This window comes from Sceloporus undulatus, chromosome 2 (assembly GCF_019175285.1).
Source record: "Sceloporus undulatus isolate JIND9_A2432 ecotype Alabama chromosome 2, SceUnd_v1.1, whole genome shotgun sequence".
Lineage (NCBI taxonomy): Eukaryota > Metazoa > Chordata > Lepidosauria > Squamata > Phrynosomatidae > Sceloporus > Sceloporus undulatus.
In genome coordinates, this window is record NC_056523.1 from 253,312,454 (window position 1) to 253,337,390 (window position 24,937).

The window sequence follows — 24,937 nt, forward strand, 5'->3', positions numbered from 1 at the left end:
TATGTATATACACACACACATTCTTTTTCTATCTATCTATCTATCTATCTATCTATCTATATATATATATATTCTCTCTCTCCGTGTGTGTGTGTGTGTGTGTGTATATATATATACATATATATTTCTTATATACTGCCTATATATATATATATATAGTGCCTTAAATTGCTAGTTCTGAAGGTAACCACGTGACGCCACAGACGTCCTACGTCACCGGCCAACGGCGTGGGAAACTGCAAGCGGTGTGCGGGAGTGGGAATCCCGCGTTTTCATTGGTCGGCAGAGTGAGAACTGAGCGCGCTGATTGGCCGTTGCCTCTGGGGTGCATTATTGGGTATGGCGCCGAAGAAGCGAGCGCGCGGATTGGCCGGCGGGGCAGTCCCTCAGCGCTGATTGGACAAGGCAGTCGGAAGGGGGCGGGCCTGAGAGCATGGCGTGGTTACTTGTTCCGCGCTGAGGCCGGCCGCTTCCTTTCTGTCGCATTCGGGAGCGGGAGACCGGGCGGTAAGGAAGGAAGGGAAGAAGGGAGGAAGGCAGGAAAGAGGGCGACGGTGCCCCTTCTTCTTCTACCTCTCCCTCCTCCTCCTCCTCCGGGGCGATGATGAAGGGCGCCCTGGCCAGCCCCACCGCGGCCCTGCAGGAGACCTTCGGCTGCGCCGTCGCCAACCGCTTCCACCAGCTCCTGGACGACGAGTCAGACCCCTTCGACATCCTCCGCGAGGCGGAGCGCAGGAAGCAGCACGCCAAGAAGGCGGCGGAGGAGGCGGCGGGGAGGCCCGGCCCCGGAGGAGCCGCCGCTTCCTCTGCTGCCAAGAGGGAATCCCAGAAGGAGAGGAAGCTCCTGCAGCCGGAGAGCCCCCCTGCGCCCGGTACGAAGAAGGCATTGCGGCCGCATTGGGTGCTTAACCCGGTTTGGCACCGCTTTTAACCCAGAGCATGGCTCCGTGCTGTGGAATTCTGGGAAGTGTAGTTTGTCGCGGCGCCATTCGGCTGCACTTCCCAGAATTCCACAGGACGGAGCCATGCTCTGCGTTCAAATCGGTGCCAAACCGGGTCCAGAGCCGTGTCCCTTTTCAGAGCTCTTCTCAAAATGGCGGTGTGTCCGTCAAAACTCCAGTTCCCAGGGTTCCCTAGCCCTGAGGCAGGGCAGCTAAAGCGGTCTCAAACTGGATCATTGCTGCGGTGTGTTGAGGGCCTGCCTCGTGGTCCTCCTGGGCGAGGCGGCGGCGGCCTATTGTGGCGTCCTCCTCCTCCTGCTTCCTGGGCGCCGCCTCTTCCAGTCCAGACTCGCCCTGGAAGGAAGGAGGCCTTGGCCGCCTCCCAGTCTCCTTGGGGGCCTGGAGTCCTCCTTTTCCAGGACACGCCCTACATTTCAAAGCCTTCTCTTCCCTCATGTAGAGCAAGGCTTCAGAAGCACGCATTTAATGTTCCTATGAGGGTTTTCAGCTTTTATTTGGTCATGTCCTCCATTTTGAGCAGGACTAAAGCAGGAATTTATGTTTTTGTTTGGTCACATCCCACATGTTTTTTTGAAGATCCTACATTTTACAGTGCCCAGTTGTCCTCTTTTGTAGTTAGGACTTGTGGTCACCCCAGCGTGCTTCAGGGCCTGAAAGCCACAAAATTGTGATACCTTTATGGGGACAACCAGAATGCACAAATTACATGAGGCAAGCTTTCAAAGCCCCACTGGCTTCATTGTGAGGCAGAGGTATTTTTAAAAAAAAATCACACAGGAGGGAAAAATAAGATGCATTTTGTCTAGATGTTTATGTATTTTATGCATTTTGGTTGGTCCAATAAACGCATCGTTTTGTGGATTTTGGATGCTGCACTTTGCCAAGAGAGGTTTTTTGTTGCTTGAAGATGCCAGCCAGAGATGCTGGCAAAACGTCAGAAAGAAACTCTGCTAGAACATGGCCGCATAGCCCAAAAAACTCACAAGAACTATTCTTCAGAGGAATTTTGCCATTGCTATCCTTTGAGGCTGAGAGCATCTCTTGCCCTGGGTCACCCAGTAGGTTTCATGGCTGTGCTGAGATTTGAACCCTGGTCTCCGGAGTCATAGTCCAACGCTCAAACCGTCACACTGCACTTCCCCTGGATATGTTTTCAGAACCCAGGGCTCTCAAAGGGCTGCTGGGGGAGAGTTTACTTTGGTCTGAAGTGGAGGGAGCCTTCTCTGACCTGGGGCTTACACTGTTATGCCACTACGATTCCACTTTAAGTGCTATAGCTGTGTCCTGTGCCTTCCAGAGCTTTGTACTTTGTTGAGACACTTAGAATCGTAGAGTTGGTTAAGACTCCAAGGGCTATCTAGTGCCACCTGCCATGCGGGAATACACAATCAAAGCACACACACACAACAGATGACCGTCTTCTTAAAAACCTCCAAAGAAGGAGATCCCGCCACAATTCAAGGCAGCACATTCCACTATCAGACAGCTCTTACCACCAGGAAGATCTTCCTAATGTTTAGGTGGAATCTCTTTTCCTGTAGTTCAGCGCCTTCTTGATCTGGAAATCCCAGGATTCAATCCAGTGGAGCTGTGACAGTTAAGTGGAATCATAGGGCTATAATTGCCTAGTGTGAAAGGGCCTCGTACTCACCACATGTGTTGCACACCAATGCTGGCCTTTGCCTGGTAGCCATTCCTGCGGTGTCTGAAGATGTAGTGAGTTGTAGTACAATGCATCTGGAGTGTGTTAGGATGGAAATACTGGTTTTCAACCTGCACGCCCCCAAAAGGAGATGGTTTGTCAAGCGAATCCTGCATTAGTTTGCTGCACCCATAATACATTGCTCCTCAGAGTAGGGTGGCTTTGTGCAGCCGGTTATCTTATCCCTTCCACCACCCAGCGCATGAATAGCATCATTCTGAATAAATGGTGTTCTGAGTTCCCTGATAGGAGCATCAGACAGATACTTGGGAATCGTAGAGTTCCCTATCTCTGCAGTTTATTTTTTCTGCATAGGTGTAGGACCTTACATTTCTCCCTGTTGAAATTCATCTTGTTAGCTTTAGCCCAGCCCTCTAATCTGTCAAAGTCATTTTGAATTTTAATGCTGGGGAATTAGCAACTCCTCCCAGTTTGGGATCATTGCAAATTTAATTAGCATGCTTTATTTCTTCATCCAAGTCATTGGTAAACATGTTGAATAGCACTTTTTCTCTGACAGGGTTGTGTCTGTTCACAAAACAGAGACTCGTTCCTTAAAAATAAGATGAATGGGTGGGATGACAGAAAGTAATAGTAACAGGGCAGTTCTGGCCACCGCTTGTTCTGGGAGCTGGAGCAAAGAAAAATACACACCTACTTGTTATTTTATTCATTTATATGCTGCCTTTCTCCCAGTAATGGGATTCAAATAGGCCTACCTAAGAAACAGGAACTATACCTCAGCTTTGACATTTGACATAGTACTTTTGGTTGTTGTCAAAGTTGCAGTGCCTAAGTTGAAGTTGAAATTTGAAGCAGAGGGGCTTCCTAGGAACAATTCACAATTAGGCATTTTCAACATTTTAATTGTTCCAGATTCATTTTCAGTCATCATCCAAGTGACTAGTTCAGAATTCAAAAGGGGAGGCCTATTAGAAGCAAGAAAAGGGAGCTAATCTAAGGGGCAAAACAGACGGCCCCGATGGGGTGGCTTTGAGCCGCCCCATTTAGGCTGGATTGGGGCCTCAGCAAACAGACACGTGGCCCCAATCCAGCTAGCTTTTGCCCCAAATAGGAGTCGAAAAGATCTGCTCCTATTTGGGGCAGGAAAACGCCGCCCCTTTGCGTCTGGATTTTCGCCAGCTCCGTGGCATGTAGTGTCTAAATGCCACACCCCCAAGCTGGATAGAAGCCAGCTGGCATGTACGTAATTGCCGTTGGGGCTTTTGTCTGGCTTGGGGTCATGGCACATCTAAACTAGATTTTTTAAAAGCAAAACTGAAAGAGGGCTTTTTGAGGTTTTTTTTTAGAGTGAACAAGAGGCCTCCTGAAGTCTTTCTGCAATATTATGTATGGGGCTGTGGTAGAGGCAGGTACGCTTCAGCTGGCAACACATAATGCATTTGTGAATGGAATGAAGGAGGACAGTTAAACAGATTATTAAAATGCAAAGGAGGTTATGATAGAAGTCCATTCGTGCCTTGGGATAGTTGTTACAAAGCTATGTATTGTATCTGATAGGATACACAGTGAGAATTATCAGACAGGAGCAAAGTGGATCGTTCTCTCTGTCTGTGAGCATGATCGAGCAAAAGACATTCATACATGTCATGCTAATCTTGTCATTATCCCGCCAGCAAAGTGGAATTGTATTAACGGGTTCTTCCGTTATTACAGAATGAAGGGTAATGATGGGACAATTCCATCTCACTGATGGAATAATGATAGAATCAGCGTAACATCATATAAAAAGACTTTCATGCCATTTTGGTCACTAGTGCTTCACAGACGGGAAAATGTCCAGATCAGCGCAATGTCGTGTGAAAGTCCTTCCCGCAACCAGACTAGGACAGGACAAGGACATCCTTTTCCCTATCTGATAATCTCCAATGTATATTCATGCTAGTTATCTGTTCAGAGCTTTTTTTTTAATGCACGCAGGCACTTTAGTTTAACAGATGCTCTCTTTGTAAGAGCTGTCCAAAGTCTCCAGGTGATATGCACTGGTTGTCTCTGCAGATACATTCATGTAGAGATGTTGGATGTCTGTGGAATGCACTGTCTTTCTTTTGTTGGTGGCATTGATAGCTAGGTTCATCACATTCTTTATGCAAATAGAGAAATATTACGCCTGACCTGGCATTTTAAGATTATTTATTAATTAAAATATTCTATATCATGAAATTGCAGGATGGCATACAGTCAGCCCTCTGTATCCATGGATTTTTTTTATCCATGGATTCAAGCATCCACAGCTTGAAAATATTTTTAAAAATATAAATTCCAGAAAGTAAACCTTGATTTTTGCCATTTTTAATAAGGGACATCATTTCACTATGCCATTGTATATAATGGGATTTTCCCATCCCCAGATCCACATACAATCTGTATACAAAAATAAAACAGAATTCTGTTTGAAATAAGACACCTCCTGATGGGGGCTGTGCACTGCTGTGAAAACAATTCTCATGTTTCTGCTTTAAGTAGAGAGTGCATGTGTTGTACTTTGAATAGAAAGGCTAAGACACACACACACACACATATAAAAATAATATTATATGCACCATACTTTGCTGTGGACAAAATGTGTGAAATGGTATTTCACTCTTCGGAGGGTGTTTCCTGTTGCTTTCACTCTTAGGAAAGTTGCATGACTTGCTTTGTCCACAGACACACCTAGCATTTTGGCAACTTGTCTTCAAAGAAATGAAATTGACAGTAGCTGCAGTGCAGTTGACGTTGTAGTTCCTCCCTTTATATTATGGCTAGATGTTTCAGTGGCATTGTCTGTATCTGTGGTCTTCTGTTTTTATGGACACTACTGTGCCATTGTATATAATGGAACTTGCACATCCATGGATTTTGGTATCCACAGGTGTCCTGGGACCAAACTCCAGCAGATACCAGGGGCCCTTTGTAATGTCTACTTTCTATATTCAGGGATTCTCCTAATATGAGACGTATTAGGAAAGAGGCTATTTGCTGCTTGCATTTAGAGAACAATATAACTGCATGCCTGGAGTTACTATTTTTAGGTGAAAAATACTGCTTTATTTTAGCCATGCCTCAAACATAAAAAAAAAACAAGAACTGGGTGGCAAATACAAACCCAAGGATGCACTAATCATACTGCCGCAATCATTTTTGCCACTGTGTTAGGGATAGTGTTATATTAGGTATCCTTTTAAGAGTTCTACCAATGCAATTGTGCATTTTTGTGATACAGTTGAGGGAAGAATATATGCAAGTTTTATTACTGGCTGCATATATGCCTCACATCGAATTACACTATTGGCCCACCTAGCCTAGTACTTTTAATATACGTACTGAATTTTGGACATTTTCTACAAAAAAGACATGCCCCATTGAGTTTTAATCAGGTTGCCACCAGCAGACTGCCCTCAGTCTTGATCTCAAAGTCATACTCTTGAGTAATTTATGCACAGTTGTGAGATAGTGAAGCAGATTTTCAAAGAATCATTTGTTAAAATCAGAGTGCATTGATTTTTGGTAGATTATATGGCATGTTTTTTTACCTCTGTTATAAGTGAATTAGGGTTAGGTTCTTCCATCACATCAACAGAAAGCATGTAAGCTTTTTGGTAGCTGCTAGGCAAGAATGCTCCTGTTTTCACAGTTGAGTGCTTGACTTTCTGCCCATTATTTCCATGGGCAAATCTCCCAGGGACTTGCCAGCTTTGTATAGTTCTGTTTTTGTCAAATTGTGATAGCATCTAAATATTTGGAAAGATTGGAAAAAATACAATGGCTCAGCTACATGTATTTGCAACTAGGAATGATTTGCAACTAGGAATAATACTGCTTGGGAATTAATTGTGTTAAAGATATTATTTGCTTTGGTAGATTATTACAGCCAGTGGTGAAATGTTGTTAGAGTAGACTGGTGGATTAACTGACTTTTAAATGATAGAAGAAATGGATTCCTGTTTATATAAAGTAAAGTTGATTAGTATCTATGACAAAGGGTTAGCTCCATGATATGAGAGGGATTGAGGATATATGTTATGATAATGTTCATTAGCAGATCAATGTTAGATTGTTTTAGAGAGTTTGTAAAAAGGATTATTGTGTGTGCTAAGCCAATCTGACAGTCAACCCAGAACAGGGTGAAAACCTGGGAAAGGGGGGGATTATTTGTGAGAAAGCCAGGTGGGGTGCTATCCCTGTGAGAAGAGAGACATGTTTATATTTCTAGCCATCTGGAGGCTATCCTGTCTTGGAGGGGTGAGAAAAGGGAAAACAGCCTGTGTGAAAGAATGCAATGTTTGGGATTTATAGTACAAACAACGTGGTGGTGAGAAAGTTGCCTTGGTGAGAACCTCTGAATTGAACTGACCAGTGATAGATATGGTTGGACTGTGGGGGTGGGTCCCCCAAAAGACTGTATAAAGATGTGTGTTACTCATTTTCCTTCAGAGCTGACAATATCCCAAAGTCATTGGTGCCTGTTATTCTATGTCTCCTTTTCTTCAATAAACCATTCTGAGAAATACTCCAGAGCTTGGTTGTTGGTGAGAGGAGAGCTTGCTTAGCAGTAGACGTGACAGGTAATTATTTTACTGTGTGTTTACCTGTATACATGAGCTTCACAACATACAAACAACTTTTAAATTACACAAATAATTGTTATCTAAGTAAATCTGTTTGATTGTAGAATAATCTTTTGCTTGTTAAATGCACCAAAAGAGTTTGGTTTATTTTGCAGTGATTCTAATTTCCTTACAATTAATTAATTAATTAAGGTATTTATACCCTGCCCTTCAGCCCTAAAGGCTATCAGAGCGAAGAAGAAACTAGGAAGCTGTCTCAACAAGGAGAACTAGTTTGAGTGATAATACTGTAATGCCAAACTCAGACGTATTGCATTTCATCTCAGATTGCCCAGTGAAACTACCTGTATTACTTTTGTTTCCTTTCTGATTGCTGTTCTGCAAGTCTGAGTTGGTGCGTCTTCACTGTAACCTCCTGTACAACCTTGTCAGAGTTTATTAAAATGTTGCCATACGTAAATTTCTGTGAGGTTCTTCCCTCCCCCCAACAAAATATTAGAATAGTTTCAGGTATCCATAAGAATTTTATGTTTTATGATTTTCTACTGTTGATCCCCAGCAACTGCATTTTTTATTTTTAGTCTGCATATTTTGTTTTTGTTTTTTATGAAAACGTAGTGAAGTGCTTCACAGCTGGACTTAGTAGTTGAGGTGTTTGTGTTGGACTTGTAAAGACTAGCGAAATATATTGCATTTTACTTTGCTTGCCAGTTTTACAATTAAAGTTAAAACCTATCTTGAAATATGTTTGTCTTGTGGTGATCAAATTGCTGTTGGTTAGTTCTTACTGTATACGAGTTTTACTTACTATTTATAACCTGTTTTTCAATCAGAAGTCTTCAGAACAGCTTACAAAATAATCATAGGAACACATCTAGCTCTTAAATAAGGCATGAAGAAACCCAATGCAGAGCAAAGATAGAAAGTAAGAAATTAAAACAATTGGACAGGAAACAAAATATTAATACGTTATATGTTAAAACAGATAACCTAAAACAAGCAAGCAGTCATTGTTTAAAACAGCAGTTGATATAATGATGATGATGATAATAATAATAATAATTATTTCTATACCGCTTTTCCAAAAAAGATCAAAGCGGTTTATAGCATTTCATCAAATTACAAAACAATATACAATCAACAATACACTTACATAAAACATAATATAAAAACAGGTTAAAATCTCACTTTTTAAAACATTATCTTAAATTAACCATTTGCTCTGGTGCATTTGAATCTGTTATGAGCAGAAGGACACAGCAGCGTATAGTTGTTTAAATGGATTGGTGTGATCAAACTTAAAAAAAAATTCAGTAAACTGAGAAAGTTCTTTTGGCATTCCACAGTCCAGAAACGAGCTCCAAAAAGAGGAGAACAGCAGGGATGGAATGAAAGCAGAGGTACAGAGGTGAAGCAGGATAAAGCTGAATGGAGACCTTTCAGGGAATTCCGTCCTCATGAGCCTGAAAGACAAGCAGAGTTAACACTTGAGAGGTAAGTGCTGCTCCCAAACATGTGCAAGGACACTTTCAAGTTTATTGTACCAGCTGCCAGTTATTTAGGTAGTTTGTTAGACCTTTCCAGGAGATAGATAATTAGTTCTTCAGTTCTGTGCTTGGTTAGAAATCCCTATTTGACTCTTGTTCTTTTCATGCATTGAACTTGCTTTGGGCTTAAAATAGTGATTTTTAACCTTTGGTCCTCCACATGTTTTGGGTCATTGCCCATGTTGGCTGGGGCTTATAGGAGTTTGTCCAAAACATCTGAGGAACCAAAGATTGAGAATCATTTCTTAAATGGAAGATTTATACAAGTTGAAGATTTCCTTCATATTAACATGTCCCTGGTTTATAGAAATGTAGTTGATAATATATGAAAATAAAATCACAAAGCAGTGTGTTCAAAATCAAAACACTTGGACAGTTGAAGTGAGATGTTGGTAATCTAACATGGGCAGGTAATCTTGTTTTCTGTCAAGATCCATGTTCTGTTGGGAACAATTGGAGGCTGTATGTCAGCAGGGTGGGTCCTGTCCTTTCTCAATTTTTTTCTGCCACCTTCTTTCTCTTTCCAGTGTGCTGCCAGGAGAGAAACTATCATGCTTGCTAGATTGGTTGAAGGGGGCTTTTGAAATTATGCTGTGGACCACCATTTGTCCAGCTTTGGCCTTGCTTTATGATGTCCAGATATAACAGTTTCTTGGTTGCTTCTAGGTCTGAGGTGTTTGGAACTTGAACTAATCATAGATAATGGCTGGAAACCTGGAGTATTCTGCCTTTCTGCAAGGCCATGCAACAGCGACATGGAAAGGAAGATGAAATCATTTGGCTCTAAGATGTCCTGTTTTTCAAATGCCTTACTTCCTCCATGATTGCTGTTTCAATGGTTATTTTTCTTCCTGCTGCTACTACCTGCTTTGAAGTAATGCACCAAAAGGTTTATGACCTTTATATATGTTCAAACTCATTATTCGAAGCTGGAATTAATTTGTTGAACACACAGGGAGTGGAATGTACAGTCTCTTTGCTGAAATACTGGGCTGCCATTTATAGAAGCTTTAAAATACACTTCAATTGTGTCCTTTAGAGGGAAGCCTCAGAATCACTTTCATTGCTGGCGACAGGGGCAGCAGAATAATGCTCAAGTATTACTCTCTGCAATGAAGCAATGCAATTATTATTTGGATTTGGCATTTGTACATTTTCAGGAGAAAGTATAAAAGCAAGAGGTTAAAATGTTGTGTATAATGTTGGCATTACTACTACATCAGAGTGAGGTTGCGCTGATAAGCTAAAAGAAACTAAAACATATTCTTGTTTAGGCCAATGGACCGATTTGATCGGGAAAGGCCAATGAGAGGTCGTGGGGGCGGAAGAGGTGGAATGCGAGGAAGAGGAAGAGGTGGAATGAATAGAACTTTCAATGGCTTTGATCAGAGAGGGAAAAGGGAATTTGACCGACAGAGTGGAAGCGATAAAACGTAAGTGCTCTGTATGTATTCTTTGTATCTTATAAGTATCTTAATATATAGTACATTACTCTGCTAGCCTTTAGGGCTGAAGAGCGGGGTATAAATACCACAAATAAAATAAATAAATAGCACGCAAATATTTCTTAACAAATATGGTAACTTTTTTTTCACAGACAGTGGTGGTGCAAAATTTAACACATCTCTGTAACTTAGTTTTGTATAGTTGTCTTTAAATGTACTATTTTAAGTTCCATAAAGAATAAAACTAAAAGAATTACTGTTTCTGACTCTAGAGGTGTCCGAGGTGATGAGAAACGGGGTGGAAGTGGACCTCGCAACTGGGGATCAGTTAAGGATGATATGAGGTATGGTATGTTTCAGTGGGGGTCCTGGCTTATAATCTACTGTCTGGCCTCTCCTCAGCCCAGCACCTTGCTCAGCTGTGAACCTGTTTTTGTATGCCTTCAGGTCATTTTTGACTTACAGCAACCATGAGACAAACCTATCACAGATTTGGCAATCTTAAACCATAATTTGGCAAAAATTGTTCAGAGGGGGGATTGCCTTGCCTTCCTCTGAGAGCTGAGAGTATGACATGCCCAAGGTCACCCAGTAGGTTTCCAAGCGGAGATTTGAATCTTGTTCTTCTAGTGACCTAGTCCAACACTCAAACCACGACATCACCCTGTAAAACCACTGTATTTTCATGCTGAGATGAGGAGAGGAAGGGATGCCTACATCTATGTGTCCAACATGGAAGCTAAATGAGGGGAAAGAGCATGAAGGGGGAAATGAAGTAACCCCATTTACCACTAAAATGTGGCATTCAACATGAAAGGGCCCACCCCATCACAGTGTTTGCATCCCCCTTATTTCTAAGCTTGAGGTTTGCATCACAGACCAGAGAAATCCTATAGACTGGACGTGTGTCAGTAACCCATACAGAAAAGTTCTTCCATGGAGATCCCGCACAAATTATGTTCTTCATTTCTGCCTGAATCTTGATTTAAAATTGAAAATGTTGAGGGAGAAACTGGATTTTGTAAGCACTTTTGTCTCTTATGTAGGATTTCTGCAAAAAAATCATTTCTTGTTTAATGAAAGATCCCTTGTGAAGATGGAACATTGATTAGTGGTAGAGCTCATGCCTATCATGTATGATTCTCTAGGACTATGGCATTTAAGGATTTGTGTGACTGGGGAAGCTGATGTTTAAGCAAAAATTTTATTAGCTCTGCTAGTCAAAGAAACTTAATAAATTGGTACCAGTGAGAATATCTTAATGCTTTTATTTACATGCTGCAGGCTTTGTGCTAGAGAAAAGAGCCCAAGGGGCTGAGTGGAAAAAGTACTTTTGGATTTTCATTAACAAGATTTCAAGGCATTAGTTATTTTGTAACTGTGTGTTTCTGTCATTCCATATATAAATGCAGCGTGCGAGTTGTGGAGACTAATCCTTTGAGCAGCACACTAATTATGGTGGTTATTGTTGGCAGCCCATACAGCTTAAGCTGCATGTTATGGTCTTTGGATTTCAATGTCTTTACTGGGAATATTAATGTTTTACAGTGAGCTGGAACAGACAGCTCCTATGGAAGAGTCTGCAGAGATGGAAGAGAACCCAGCACCACCTGAAGGAGATGCTCCAACCAAGTATGTGTTTGTTTTTAACAGTTTGCTGGTTTTGTTCCTTAAGTCGCTTTTAGAAAACCTGCCTAGGTTGGATATGGGTGCCTTTAACTATCTTAAAACAGGAAAATGGAATTAACCCTAGTGTACCATGATTTCACTGCTGTCAGGGATTTCACTCTTGGGCTAGCACTCTGATCCCAAGGAGATACTTGAACTGGTAAGGTATCAAACTGTAGTTTTCACAGTTAGTGAACTTTAAGGTACCAACCCTGCTCAATATTTGATGTATGCTGCTAAGCATCTTGCAAAGAACAACCTCATTTTTTCAATCCTGGGCAGACAATAAAAATGCTTTATAGTTAGGCATTTGACTTTGTGGGTCACAAGTTGGACATGCTTGCTTGTACGACTGTGCCAGAGCTTTCGGCTTAAACATGCTTTTTTTAAAAAGCCTTTATCCATATATGAAATAGTAGGGGCTATGCAGGAGCTTTAGGAGTGTTCTGATAATTCCTCACACAGAATCCTAATGGCTGTTGCATGCTGTTTATTCTTTTGTGAGCACTACAAATTACATAGTTGTGTTGGGCAAAAAGAGATTAGCTGGGACCTCTCTTTGTGCTGGGACTCTACACTCACTCAGTGATCTGGATATTGCTGCAGGAGCTGATAAGAGTTCATGACATGTAATGTACGAAGCTAGAATGTAACAAATCACACTTCAGTTTTCCCTTGGCTGACCCTTCAAAGAAACTTGCTGAAAGAAACTTCATCAGAGGCTTGACAACATTGGTAGTAGTTACTGGGCATAACTCCTTATTTAGCTTCTGGTTTTTAGACTTGCATATATTTCCTTAGCAGTTGAAATCTAAAGTCCAATTTGCTTATTTTAAAGCTTTTCTCATACTGTGTACTCACAAAACCTTTAGGCACACAACATATGACTGCTTCCGGTAGACAGAATACATTTTCATATCTTGTAGGTTGCTCATGGGTATAAATACAATCAATAAATGGCTTGAAACGAAAGTGCTTCTGCTTGCTATCATCTTTCTTCATCTGAACTTTGCTGTGCTTTGGCTATTTATACAGGACAGACTAAGCTTAATCAGCCCTATCTGATCAGGTTTTCAGTAGCATATTTTGAAGAAGCATTTCAAACTGTGACAGAGGAAAGTATTAAACATACTTTTGGTTGCAGCCAAGCGATCCATTTGCATCTCAGATGGGAAGACAGGGGTCTTTGCAACTAGCGGCCATGACAGAGTAAGGTAGGGGATGCGCAGTGGTAGCAGGTCAGTGGTGTGGGGGCAGACAGGCATGTAAAGACCTGCTCATCCTTCCCCCAGCCCAGACACCAGTCTGGCTTGGGACCTGGACCAGGATATCACAGGCTTGACCCATGCTACTCTGACCTGTCTGTTCAGAGCTCGTGTAGAAAAAGATAATTTTGGCCTAAATGCTCAAAACATTGTTAAATACCCAAATATATTTTTCTCCAATAACACCTGATAATCAAAACATGTAAGAGCCTTAATGCTAAAGTTGGTGATCATATCAAATCCTTTTTGAATTATCCCCAGTTTCTTGGGAAGTATAATTCATGAGGAGAATCTTCAGATTTTCTCTTAAGGTATTTCTTCCTGCTGCCCATAGGTGTGCTTTAATCTTTACCAGCCCCACCATCATTCTACTGTGCAAATTCATTGTTTTCTATTGCCTTAATTTCCCCATCTCTAGCCATTTATTTATTTATTTAAGTACATTTATGTCCCATCTTTCTTACATCATGACCATTTATGAATTTGGCACTTAACTTAATTGCATAGGCCATGACCCTACATCACAGTCTCCATTTCATAGCTTTTATCGATCTGTAGCTATGTTGCAGAAATGCAACAGAACCATGTTAGCAAATTGTAACCATGTGCATCTGGGCACTGGCAAGAGTGATCCACTATGCAGTGGACACATCTGATACACAGTATGTACTCCTGTTGTGCTTTAGCACTTCCTACCCAGTGCCTGGATGCACATCAGTGGCCATGGCACATCAGTCACTCCCCTCATTACCGTTGGGAACAGGTGCCCATATACTATAATGTCATGCCCCCCCAGGTGAATATGGATGTTGGGAAACGATTCAATTTAGTTTTGACCACACATGAGGTATCTATAAAGACGTAAATCCCAAGCAAAATGCCAGACATAATATAGGTTTAAAAGAGTTCTTAAGAAAAAGAACAGTGAGAATCCTAGTAGGAAACTCCCTTTTCCTTTTTGTTAGCAAAACTTCTGGTGTTATTATTTTAGCTTTTTATTTGCTTTTGCCATTTTGAAATAGTCTAAATACTTAGGGCTTTTACAGACTGGCATGAAAGGCCGGCATGGGGGCAGAGTTGGGGCATAGCGTTGTTTGCATGTTTAGAATTGCCTTTGACAATTCTGACAACATTGATCTCCCAGTTTGCTAGTTGCATAATGTACTTGGTGATGGAATTATTGCCACAGTCATAAAATGTATGTATTCTCTTTCATCTCAAGACTCTTGTCAGCTTCCTGAATATATCTTTCAGAAATATGTATACACCTTTTGGACGTATTAGGCTAATTGTGTGCATTCAGTAAAACCCAGATTTGTGGCAGCTAGCATGTTTGTGGATTAGTAACAATTTTGGACTTATTTTCAAGGCAGACAGACACATGTCTCAAAACATATTTCTTCATTTTGTATACTACTAATGCACAGAATGTAATAAGGTTGGTTTTGAGCTTTCCTGCTGGACTTGCTAGGACAAAACTGGACAGTAGGTTTGATTGTACAGAAACTAGTGATTCTGTAGCAGAAAATGTGCTGCAATTGTAGTGTTGGGAAGAACACATTTCATATTTATCTGAGTTACGCTGCAGGATGTGTTGTGGAGTCAGGGCAGCCTTCACCAAACTGAATCCCTTCAGTTGTTACAGATTACAATTCTTACCAGTCCCAGCCAGCATTGTTACCAGCGATCAGGGATGTTGGGAGTGTTTGTCCAAAACATTTGGAGGGGCTAGGGAGCAGAAGCCTGTTATTTAGTGTCATAATGAAAGGCACATTTTAAGGACCACAAGTTTGAGCGTACTGAAACAGCAGGGAAAGTAGTATATATGACCAGAACTGGTAAAATCAAATCCTGAAAACAAGTATTTAAATGATACTGTATTCCAAGTCAATGCGTAGGAAGTTGATAACAAAACTGAAGTGTAACTTGCATATATGAACAGTGTAGACCATAAAGATTGGCTTCAATGGTCTGATTTTACTGCTACTATCACAGTAATTAAAAGTGAGTTTTGCAACTAACATGTCCATAAATATCTAAACATAATTGATAATGTGCAGAACGCTTGTTTTACCTTTTAGTATCACATTTATTATTAGTAGGCATGGGAGAAATAAAGAGAGGGACCAGCATGGCAACTCACTCCCATAAAAAAAAGTCTGACAGGACCGAGCATTTTCCATGGCCATGGCATATTGAATATAATGGGTTGGAAGTAATGAGGATGAAATGGATTTTTTTTTGAGAGGGCATGGCTGGCTGGTTGGAACACCAAGCAGGAACATTCTGCACTGGTAATATTTTGTGCAGGTTCCACTTGTGCAAAACCCTTACCACCATCATTTAGAAAAAGGACAAAACCACTTTTAGTGCTTTGTACAAATCCAAGTAGCTACCTTCGATGAAATTGCTCCCTGCCTTTTACTTCCTGGCATTTCACAGCCTAATGGTTTTTACTTTACAACTATAAACCCTTAGAATTGCTGAAGGAGAGCCAGTGGAAGAAGTAGTTCAAGAGATGACGTTGGATGAATGGAAAAATCTCCAGGAACAAAACCGTCCAAAGCCTGAATTCAACATCCGGAAGCCTGAAACCACTGTTCCTTCCAAAGCAGTGGTAATTCACAAGTCAAAATATAGAGATGATGTAAGCATTCACATAGAATTTAGAGGGTTCTTCTTTCAAACCTGTGTTTAAATTTCTGGCTTTTTAATAATGAAACTTATTTTAAGAATATTCTGAATAGATTGAGAAGCACTTCTAGAACTTTAGCTCACCTCAGCCAACAGTTTGAGTGCTTAAAAAGGAAAAAGAATTTCAGCAGCATAGGATTATTTTCTCTTTCTCATTTGACAACCAAACAGAAGCATTTTTTTTGTTGTTTCTTTTTATTTGGTGCTGGGTATTCAATACCAGCGGAAGAATTTGCTGCATTTTATGTGCCTCAAGATTATAGTCTCATATTTCCAGATTCTTCATTTTATCAAACTTCTTTCTTTCAGTTTTTCCTAAAAATAACAAGAGGGTGGGCTGGTTACAGCAGAATGATACACTTTAGCATCATTCAGCTGAACGTGTAGATAGAGCTGTAAAAATACATGCAGCTATACGTATGCAGGGGATCTTCTTTTGTCTCTCTCCTTTCCTATTCCAAGATTCAAGTTTTCCTTTGTTTATCTTACAAGAGCATCTGGAGTATATTCTCCTGCTTTCTATCACAAGCTCATATTGCAATGCCTATGCTGCATTCTGATTGATACAGATATTTAATACTAATAATAATAATTTGTTTTATTTATATACCGCTATTCCAAAGATCATAGCAGTGAACAGCAAGTAAGCTAATTAGCAAGTAAGCTAATTTGCCCCCAACAGTCTGGGTACTCATTTTAGCGACCTCGGAAGGATGCAAGCCTGAGTCGAGCTTGGGCCCTTTTGCTGGTCTTGAACTCGCAACCTTGTGGTTTTGAGTGAATGGCTGCAGTACAGGCATTTAACCACTGCGCCACCAGGGCTCCATAATTCTATAATAATAATTCTACAGATAATTCTATAATAATAATTTTACAGATTCCACTGACGGAAATGTTTTCCTCAATGGACCACCTCGTGTTGGATACCGGCCATTGAGTTAGATTAGCATTGGGTTCTGTGTGGCTCTTCAGATGAATGCACTGGAAGGTCAAACAGTAGCTTTGGTCTTACTTCCCCCCTCCCCCCTTCCCGGTTGTTCACTGCGTGTGTGAAGAGCTCTCTGGTTCATTTTTTCAAAATGAATAGGTAGATATATGTAGTAGTCACATCATCTTCATTGCATATATTTAATCTGGGGTTTTCTGAAGCATTGGTCCATAATTTATGCCTGCACTGCACTTTTGGTAACCATTATAGCCTGAATGCCCACAACTTTGCTGATAGACATGACTGGAAGTGTGATATTGACTACTGTGTTAACTATGAGCAAGCCTAATCAGGACACGTTAGTTTTCATCCTTAACCTTATTGGATATGCCTCTGTTGCTCCCCTTCCTCCCAATTCAGTGAGGTGAGTACAGGTAGGGCAGACATGGGAAGATACTTTGGTCACAGGTCTGGCTTGTCTTCCAGGACCCATCTTGTTGGCTGGATAGTGTCAGGGGAATGGGGTTTCAACCCTCCTGCAGGTCTCTTGCTGTCTCCACCAAACAGCTTCCTTTGTGCAAAAGGAGCCCCAGAATTTGTTCCACTGTACACAGTTAATAAATTCCTCCCCACTATGCTAGTCCTGTTCATTGGGAAGGGGAGTAATGCAGGAGGAAACCCCTGTTTTACCTCCAGTCATCAATCAGGGTTAACACAGGAATTTTCCACCATTTTATTTGCCTTGCACGGAAGGTGGTGGTGGGGGCTATGGCAAGCTCTAAAGAGAGGGTCAGGTTTCTGGGCCAGATTCTAGCTGTTTCCTTAGTAAAGATCCTTCCCTTTGGGTAGGATACGGAGCATAGTTTCCTCTGCATTTGGGAAGGGAGATCTGTCTACCATTCCAGATTGTTTCTGCTACCAAATGAAAACATTTTTACATCAAAGAGCCTACTTCTGTTGTTGTGCAATTGGGGAATTGTACATACTAATGCCAATTCTTAGTTTGTTTTTATACAGGTTTATAGATTGTGTTTGTAATTGCTTAGTACATCACTTTGAACTCCACAAGAAGAGTATTCTTGAATATGTTTTTATTCAACAACTCTTGAAGAAATATATTTATTTAATAAAATAAACATGATGCTTAGATTGGTAAATAAAATGGCATCATGACAGCTTTTGAATTATATTTGTACATGGGAAGAAAAATGTCCTTTTCACCATTATAGTCGTGAGGATTGGATGACAGAGCCATACAGTTAAGTTTGTTGAAGTGTGTAAACATTTCAGGAGTATTAGGTAGGTTTTCTCTTAACCTTTTCAACTGTAGAGGGGCTTGCTCTAACACCACCTTCCCAGAATGGGTCTCTCATGATGTTTTAGACTCCCAAGTTGCATCATCATTCACCAGTGCCCATTTGGGCTGGGGCTGATGAGTTATGGTCCAGATCATTGGATATCATTAGTGGAGAAGACTTGTTATATATATGTGGTAAGATGACAGTTTTAATACCCATCAGAATACACTTTCTCTTTATTATCAAACAGCCTGAAACACAACACTTAAAAGTTAAAAAAAAATTAAAACATGCCTTTCCTTCCAGGTTCCTTTTTTTTTTTTTTTTTTTTTTGCCATCTGTAGTACGATGAGTGGAGATGGGATAAGTCTCTTCAGCAGTAGCATTTAGGCTGTAGACTTCTGCTTTCTTACATCTAGTGGGCTGCTTTGATTTCAGAAATTGCTTATTTATGTATATCAGCTTGTAGACCTATTGGGCTGAAAGGTGGGTTGAAGCATAACTACCTTTGGCTGTAACTGTTTCCTTTCATGTTCTGTTTCCACCTTCTAGGAAGCCCCGTGTTCCTTTTGGCATTTTTTAAAATTCATAAAATCATAGAGTTGGAAGAGACCATAAGGGCCATCCAGTCCAACCCCTGCCATGCAGGAACTCTCAATCAAAGCATCCCCGACAGATGGCCATCCAGCCTCTGTTTGAAAATCTCCAAGGAAGGAGACTCCACCACTCTCTGAGGGAGTGTGTTCCACTGTTGAACAGCCCTTACTGTCAGGAAGTTCCTCCTAATGAGGTGGAATCTCTTTTCATGTAGCTTGCATCCATTGCTCTGGGTCCTAGTCTCTGGAGCAGCAGAAAACAAGCTTGCTCCCTCCTCAATATGACATCCTTTCAAGTATTTAAACAGGGCTATCATATCACCCCTTAACCTTCTCTTCTCCAGGCTAAACATCCCCAGCTCCCTGAGTTGTTCCTCATAGGACATGGTTTCCAGACCCTTAACCATTTTAGTCACCTTCCTTTGGGACACGCTCCATTTTCTCAACATCCTTTTTAAATTGTGGTGCCCAGAACTGGACACAATATTTCTGGTGGGCCCCTGACCAGAGCAGAATAGAGTGGCACTATTACTTCTATTGATGCAGCCTAAAATCAAATTGGCCTTGTTAGCTGCCGCATCACACTGTTGACTCATGTTCATCTTATGGTCTACTTGGACTCCCAGATCCCTTTCACAAGTAGTCTTGTTCAGCCAGATGTCACCCATCCTATATCGGTGCATTTCATTTTTCAAGCTAACTGTAAATAATTTCTGTTCTAGGTGAAGGAAGATTTTGAGGATGATTCTCACTTTTTCCGAAAATCAGCAAACGATATCACTTCTCAGCTGGACATTAATTTTGGAAATCTCCCTCGTCCTGGACGTGGAGCTAGAGGAGCACGAGGAGGTCGTGGGCGCGTCCGTAGAGTTGAGGATTCTGGACCCAGGCCGGAAGTGATGGTAATTCTGTGCCACATATACTCTTGGTGCCTGTCCTTATATAGTTAAAACATCAGCTGCTCAAAACAGAATGGTATTGATGGAATTTCAGATTTCTCAAACTTTTAAAAAGCCTGATTCTCTGATGGTTAAATGGAAGAATGGTTCAAACAGCTTGGTTCACTGGCCATTACATACAGACTGAGGGTAGTATGTATATATATGTAAGTAATAGACTATCCTGGAAACAGAAAAAATTTACACAGTAACATTTCATGGAAGGCACCACTTGAGCTACCTGCAAGCCCTACATTCCAGTGAGTACAGAATGAGGGTACTTTGAATAGTCAGCAATGTATATAGAGCTACTGTTGCTTTTTTAAGTTGGTGAAGGACAAGAAAAGAGGAACAACAAGAGATAACATTTATTTCAACTGTCCTAGTCTTCATTCACTATTTGACCTGGAATTCTTTAATATTCTAAGGCATTTAGTTAACTCCAGGCTGAAAACCATGTAGGGACAGAAAGAATTGATGAGAACAGGTAAGGAGAAGCATGAATAAATATCTAAACAGGTAGATTGTAGTTCAGGGTGTGTGTCCCCTCAGTTGTAGAGAGTTCTGTTTAGGGGAGTGACAATGCATGCACTGGTGGAATAACAGTTACAAGAAGCCTGAATTTAGAATGGACAAATGCAGCCCCTTAAGGGTATCATGCCTTTGATTCAAGAGGTAAAGCTATAGTTTTTGAATTTCAGTCTCACAACTTGTTCAAAATGACTTAGGCTAAGAATACCTACATGAGCTTCAGAGGCTTTGGTGTACTTTACTCAAATCAGAAGGTTTGCAGATTTTGCAGATCTCATAAATTGTTAAAACCTCTTCCTTGGTGATCAGAACATGCACAGCTAGGAAATCCTGTGTCTAGCATTGCCTTTCCATTGCTAAAATGGGAGTTTCGTGATAGAGCTGAGATGGCCAACCTGCATCCCCGCAGCTGTTAGGATACACCACCTGCTCATCTGTGGTGAGGATAATAGGAACTGCAGCTCATTTACAGCCAGAGGAGTCACATATGCTTTCCTCTTGTGGCAAGAGCAGATGTAGGCAGCGCACAGGCTGCATGCAGACCATGAGGTCTCACTATGGCTGCCCCACCTCCCCCATTAACATAAGGCCTAATGTGCCCTTTTCTAATTACTTTTGATTTGACAAAATGCTCTCTTCCTGAAAAAAAAATAGTGAAATTGTTCCCCATGGCTCATAGAAGGGGGCGAGGTGCATTTTTAGTGGGGGGAAAATTGGATTGGATGTGGTGGTGGGGTGGCAACATTTGTGATGGAATTGTAGCTAACAGGCTTGGTTTAACAGGCTCGGGTTTGGTTCCAGAGTAGATGTAGAGATGAACAAATCTATATTTATGTGTATCTCCATAAGAAGGTGCACAAGCCTTGCAAATAATATTTTTTTAAAAAATAAATCTGATATATATTCTCCTTGCTCACAGATGAACATCACTGTTCCAAATCCTGATGACCCTGAGGATTTTCCTGCTTTAGCTTGAGAGTATAGAATGACACCTTCAAAATTAGCCATGAAGATACCAACTCAGCATTGCTATGGGAAATGATCGAACTTTACAGAGAGAAATGACTTTTGTGTGTGAATTTTGCACTTCTATTGTGTTAAGAGCCTAGACATATCCTGTGGGCTAGGAGGCAAGGTCCAGCACCACTTGTTTTTGGATTAGCTGTGTGAAGGCTTATGGTACCATACATGAGGGATTTCAAATAAAAGTTCGAGATGATGGTGTCAAAGATGTACAGAAAGATGACTCTTTGTCAATGGTATTACAGTTGTAAGATATAAAATATTATCTATTCTGGGGCTTTATAGCCAGAACCCATAGCTTTTTTCTTGGAATGTGCTTTTGCCATACTCAGTAACTTGCACAATTTTAGGGAGTTGGCAAATAAAATGCAATACAAAACATGTCCATTTTGGGCTCTAAGGTGCTATTTTCACTTTATTATTATTATTATTATTATTGCTGGTTAAAACTGGAGGTTGCAAATAGTAGGGCATTCAAGTGTGGGAAACTGCTTTGCTATTTGAAATCTAGGGAATCTCCTGGGGGTATCATTTTTAACTTTCATGGATTGCCTTTGCCATTGTGTTAGCCACAATATATTTCTCTAGCTGCTTCCGTTTGGTATTGGCTGAAGTGTTTCAGTCAAGACTTCCCCCTCATGAACGAATTATAGTCAACAAATCGTTTTGCTAGCTCTTGTGAAAAACTGCACAAGAACTTCATGAGTACAACTTCAGATAAATGTTTCTGTAGCAGCTTTACCAGAATGATTTCCACCTTAAATATATTAGCAGGGCCATTGTTTTTCTACACAGACTCTTGTGGGAGTGCCTTGAACAAATGATACATTTTATTTGTATACATTTTTACAAGTTAATATTTATAATCAAATCATAATGAGAAATACAAACTATAGTATCAAGTTTACCTTTAAAATATGTTCAGCAAAATAAAATTTCCTATTTTTTAATATTACAATTTTTTTTAAAAAGTAGACAGTATTGATTACACATATACTTTGAACAGATGATCTGTACAAGAGTTTACAAAGCAGTAGATACAAAACTACAGAACAACAATATTGGGACTTAAAAGCAGCAACCCTGAAAAAGCTTTTCCCTCCAGTCTTTTAACAGTATAACTGTCAGTACTAAAATAGATGAATGTTGGGAACAACTTCACTGATAATTGAAAGTTTGAAAAGTTGAATGTAGCTGTGCTAACCAACTAGCTCATATTTGAAATACTTTCTTTAGTACATAGTGTGCAAATTATAGAACAAGAAAGAACTGCATGCCTGTAAAGAAATGTCAAGGCTTAGAAACCAGCAATATTTTTGAGCTTACTTATTGAGCTTTCATGTATTTTGAGACACAGCTTCTGTAATTATTTAGCCAAAAAACCATCAGAATTCATTCTGATAAAAACATCAAGAACCAGATTTGCCTACAATTAGGATTTTAAGTTTGTGGTAGGTTTTCTCCATGTAGTTCAAAGGAGTTTTGAAATTTCTGTATTGGTGCATGATAGTATTTTCTAAGACCCAGATTGCTCTTCAGATTCAAGCATCAAACTAGCAAGATCATACAGTGATTATCTGCTTACTCAAAAATAAGGTGTTCTATGACATCTACTGTATGTACTTGACTATAAGTTGAGGGTATTTTTTGATATGACGCGTGGATAGGTCGAGGATAAAATCTAGGGGCATGTAACGAAGGATCTAAGGTATGAAGCAAAGGAAAACAATGCTAAAGAACTTACAAAATTCTAGTAGCCGTAAGTTTGTGCCTCAAAATAAAGGCTGTATGGATGAGAGAATAGAGGAGAGGGGTCAGTGGATTCCAGGACAGATTACATTTTTGCCTTTCACTCAGGATGGTTCATTTTTTAATAAGAGTTAAAGTACAGTGCTTAATCGACTCGTGGGTAAGTCCTCAGGTTTTGGGGGCAATTTTTTGACTAAAATTTCTAGACCTATAAATGAATATATACAGTAGTCAGACAAAGTGAACACTGGGCACTGGGGGGCGGGTGGGGAGAATGGTTTCACAGAGCAGCTTTGCTGTTGAGTAGAATTACCCTTTATCATCTTAAAGAGAAATCTAAGTAAATTTGGGGTGTGTGTGTGTGTGTGTGATCTTTTCGTTAAGTTTTTGTTAACTAGTTTGGAGATACCTCCATTTTTCTATGACCATCCCAAGTGTGCTAAAGTCTGAACGTTAGCCCATTTGGCATTCTAACTTGAAGTTGTGGCTGGGTAATGCAGGGTTAGATTCTTGAACTTGAAATGTTGGGATTCAAGTTCAAATGGGACAGCTGGCATTATGTAATACACCTAGTTTGACTGTTCAAAAGCAATGGGATTTTTTTAAAGAGCAGGTTGTCCTTAAAAACTATTCTAATAACGTGTGAGGCTTTGGCTTCTGGTACGAACGTTTTGAATTTTACCTAATTTACTTGAATAATGCCAGTCTCCAATGCCCCCCTTTAAAGGTTTTTTTAATTATACAAAGCCAATGTATGTGAATTTAGTAACTGTATAAATGTGACCCCCTCCCCTTCAACTGGCGGTGGCAATACTTCTGCTACAGTAGTAAGATAAGTTTGATGTTACTTATATTTACATTACTTAAGCAAATATCAAAATAGAACTTGTGTACAAACATCATTTTTTTCACAGTAGGCACTGAAAATTTAGCCTCATGCAGCACAATGATTAAGTCAAAGGTTTCCCTTTTTTTTAGAACCTAAAGATGACTAGTAGCCAATTTCTATTGGAATATTATTCAGTAGATGAACTTAAGCAGCCAAAAGCAAATTGTACAACATTTAAAAGGGTATCAATTGCTGAAAATCCAGGCATGTTTTAAAACTACTGTGAAGACATTATTTGTGAACAACAACTTTGAAAATGAGGCCAGTGCTGTTTTAAGAAGCTAATTTGAAGTTTAGGTAATATTTCTTTGGGTTGATAGCATTTTTCTGAAAGGCTGTTAAACAAATGTATATAGAAAATGAGTTAAAATCCAATAGGCAGTCTGGGGGCAGAGGGGGAATATAGCTATTATCCCATGGGCATCTACTCCATTCAAACTGAGTCCTGCAAGAAATCTAAATATAGAATCATGCAGTGATGTTTGTTATCTAAACTCTGGCTCAGTTTCTCAGTACATGCAAATGCTTATGTGATGCCCACATTTAGTAAGTATCTTCGCCTTCTACATACTCTAGCATGGAAACAAGGGGTAGAGGTAGTTCATTAGCAATAAAAATTGGGAAATCCAGAGTTCCATAGAACCTCATCAACATTCAATTACATCATGATTGTAATTCAGCATCAAAGATGGGTGGTGGTGAGGTTCAGCAAGACTATCCAGCGCTTCTTTAAAACATGCAGGGATTTTCTCCATGATAGTATTACCAGGCAATATGGCCAAAGCCCAAGATCTAGTTCAGAGCTCACAGATAGTTACTTGTTTGTAGCACCTTCAGGCTACAACACCATCTCTCTTTGATAGGAGAAAAAAATTACAAAGGCAGCCAAGCCATTAAGTGCTATTACAGTTGAACAGTACCATACTACTACAAGGATGAACAAGGCAACAGATACAACTGTGAACAGTGCTGCTTGAATTAGTGGTGAGAAAAAAGCATTATGGTTTTGCAATGATTTCTCTTTACAAGTCACAAATGGGAATTTTAGCAGCTCTAGGTATGCTTTCCAATTTCACTACAGTGCGATTCCTGTTGCCACTCCAAGAATTAAAAGTGAATGGGTGAAAAGAT

The 24,937-nt window shown here is 40.3% G+C and overlaps 1 protein-coding gene across 1 annotated transcript; it reads left to right on the forward strand.

Annotated features, from left to right (window-relative positions):
- Positions 1-460: 460 nt before the first annotated feature.
- Positions 461-21,386, forward strand: HABP4 (hyaluronan binding protein 4). The gene is made up of 8 exons (XM_042454304.1): positions 461-872; positions 8,582-8,729; positions 10,057-10,215; positions 10,500-10,571; positions 11,776-11,859; positions 15,639-15,807; positions 19,399-19,578; positions 21,065-21,386. The coding sequence occupies exons 1-8, from the start codon at positions 602-604 to the stop codon at positions 21,119-21,121; spliced, it is 1,140 nt and encodes a 379-aa protein (XP_042310238.1). The 5' UTR covers positions 461-601; the 3' UTR covers positions 21,122-21,386.
- Positions 21,387-24,937: the final 3,551 nt, after the last annotated feature.

What these genes read in the sequence shown, in the direction of transcription:
- HABP4 (XM_042454304.1), top strand. Translation starts at nt 602, where the DNA reads ATGATGAAGGGCGCCCTGGCCAGCCCCACCGCGGCCCTGCAGGAGACC. An exon ending in TCAGTTAAGGATGATATGAG is followed by an intron (nt 10,572 to 11,775) that starts GTATGGTATGTT and finishes AATGTTTTACAG; the next exon opens with TGAGCTGGAACAGACAGCTC. An exon ending in GAAGGAGATGCTCCAACCAA is followed by an intron (nt 11,860 to 15,638) that starts GTATGTGTTTGT and finishes ATAAACCCTTAG; the next exon opens with AATTGCTGAAGGAGAGCCAG.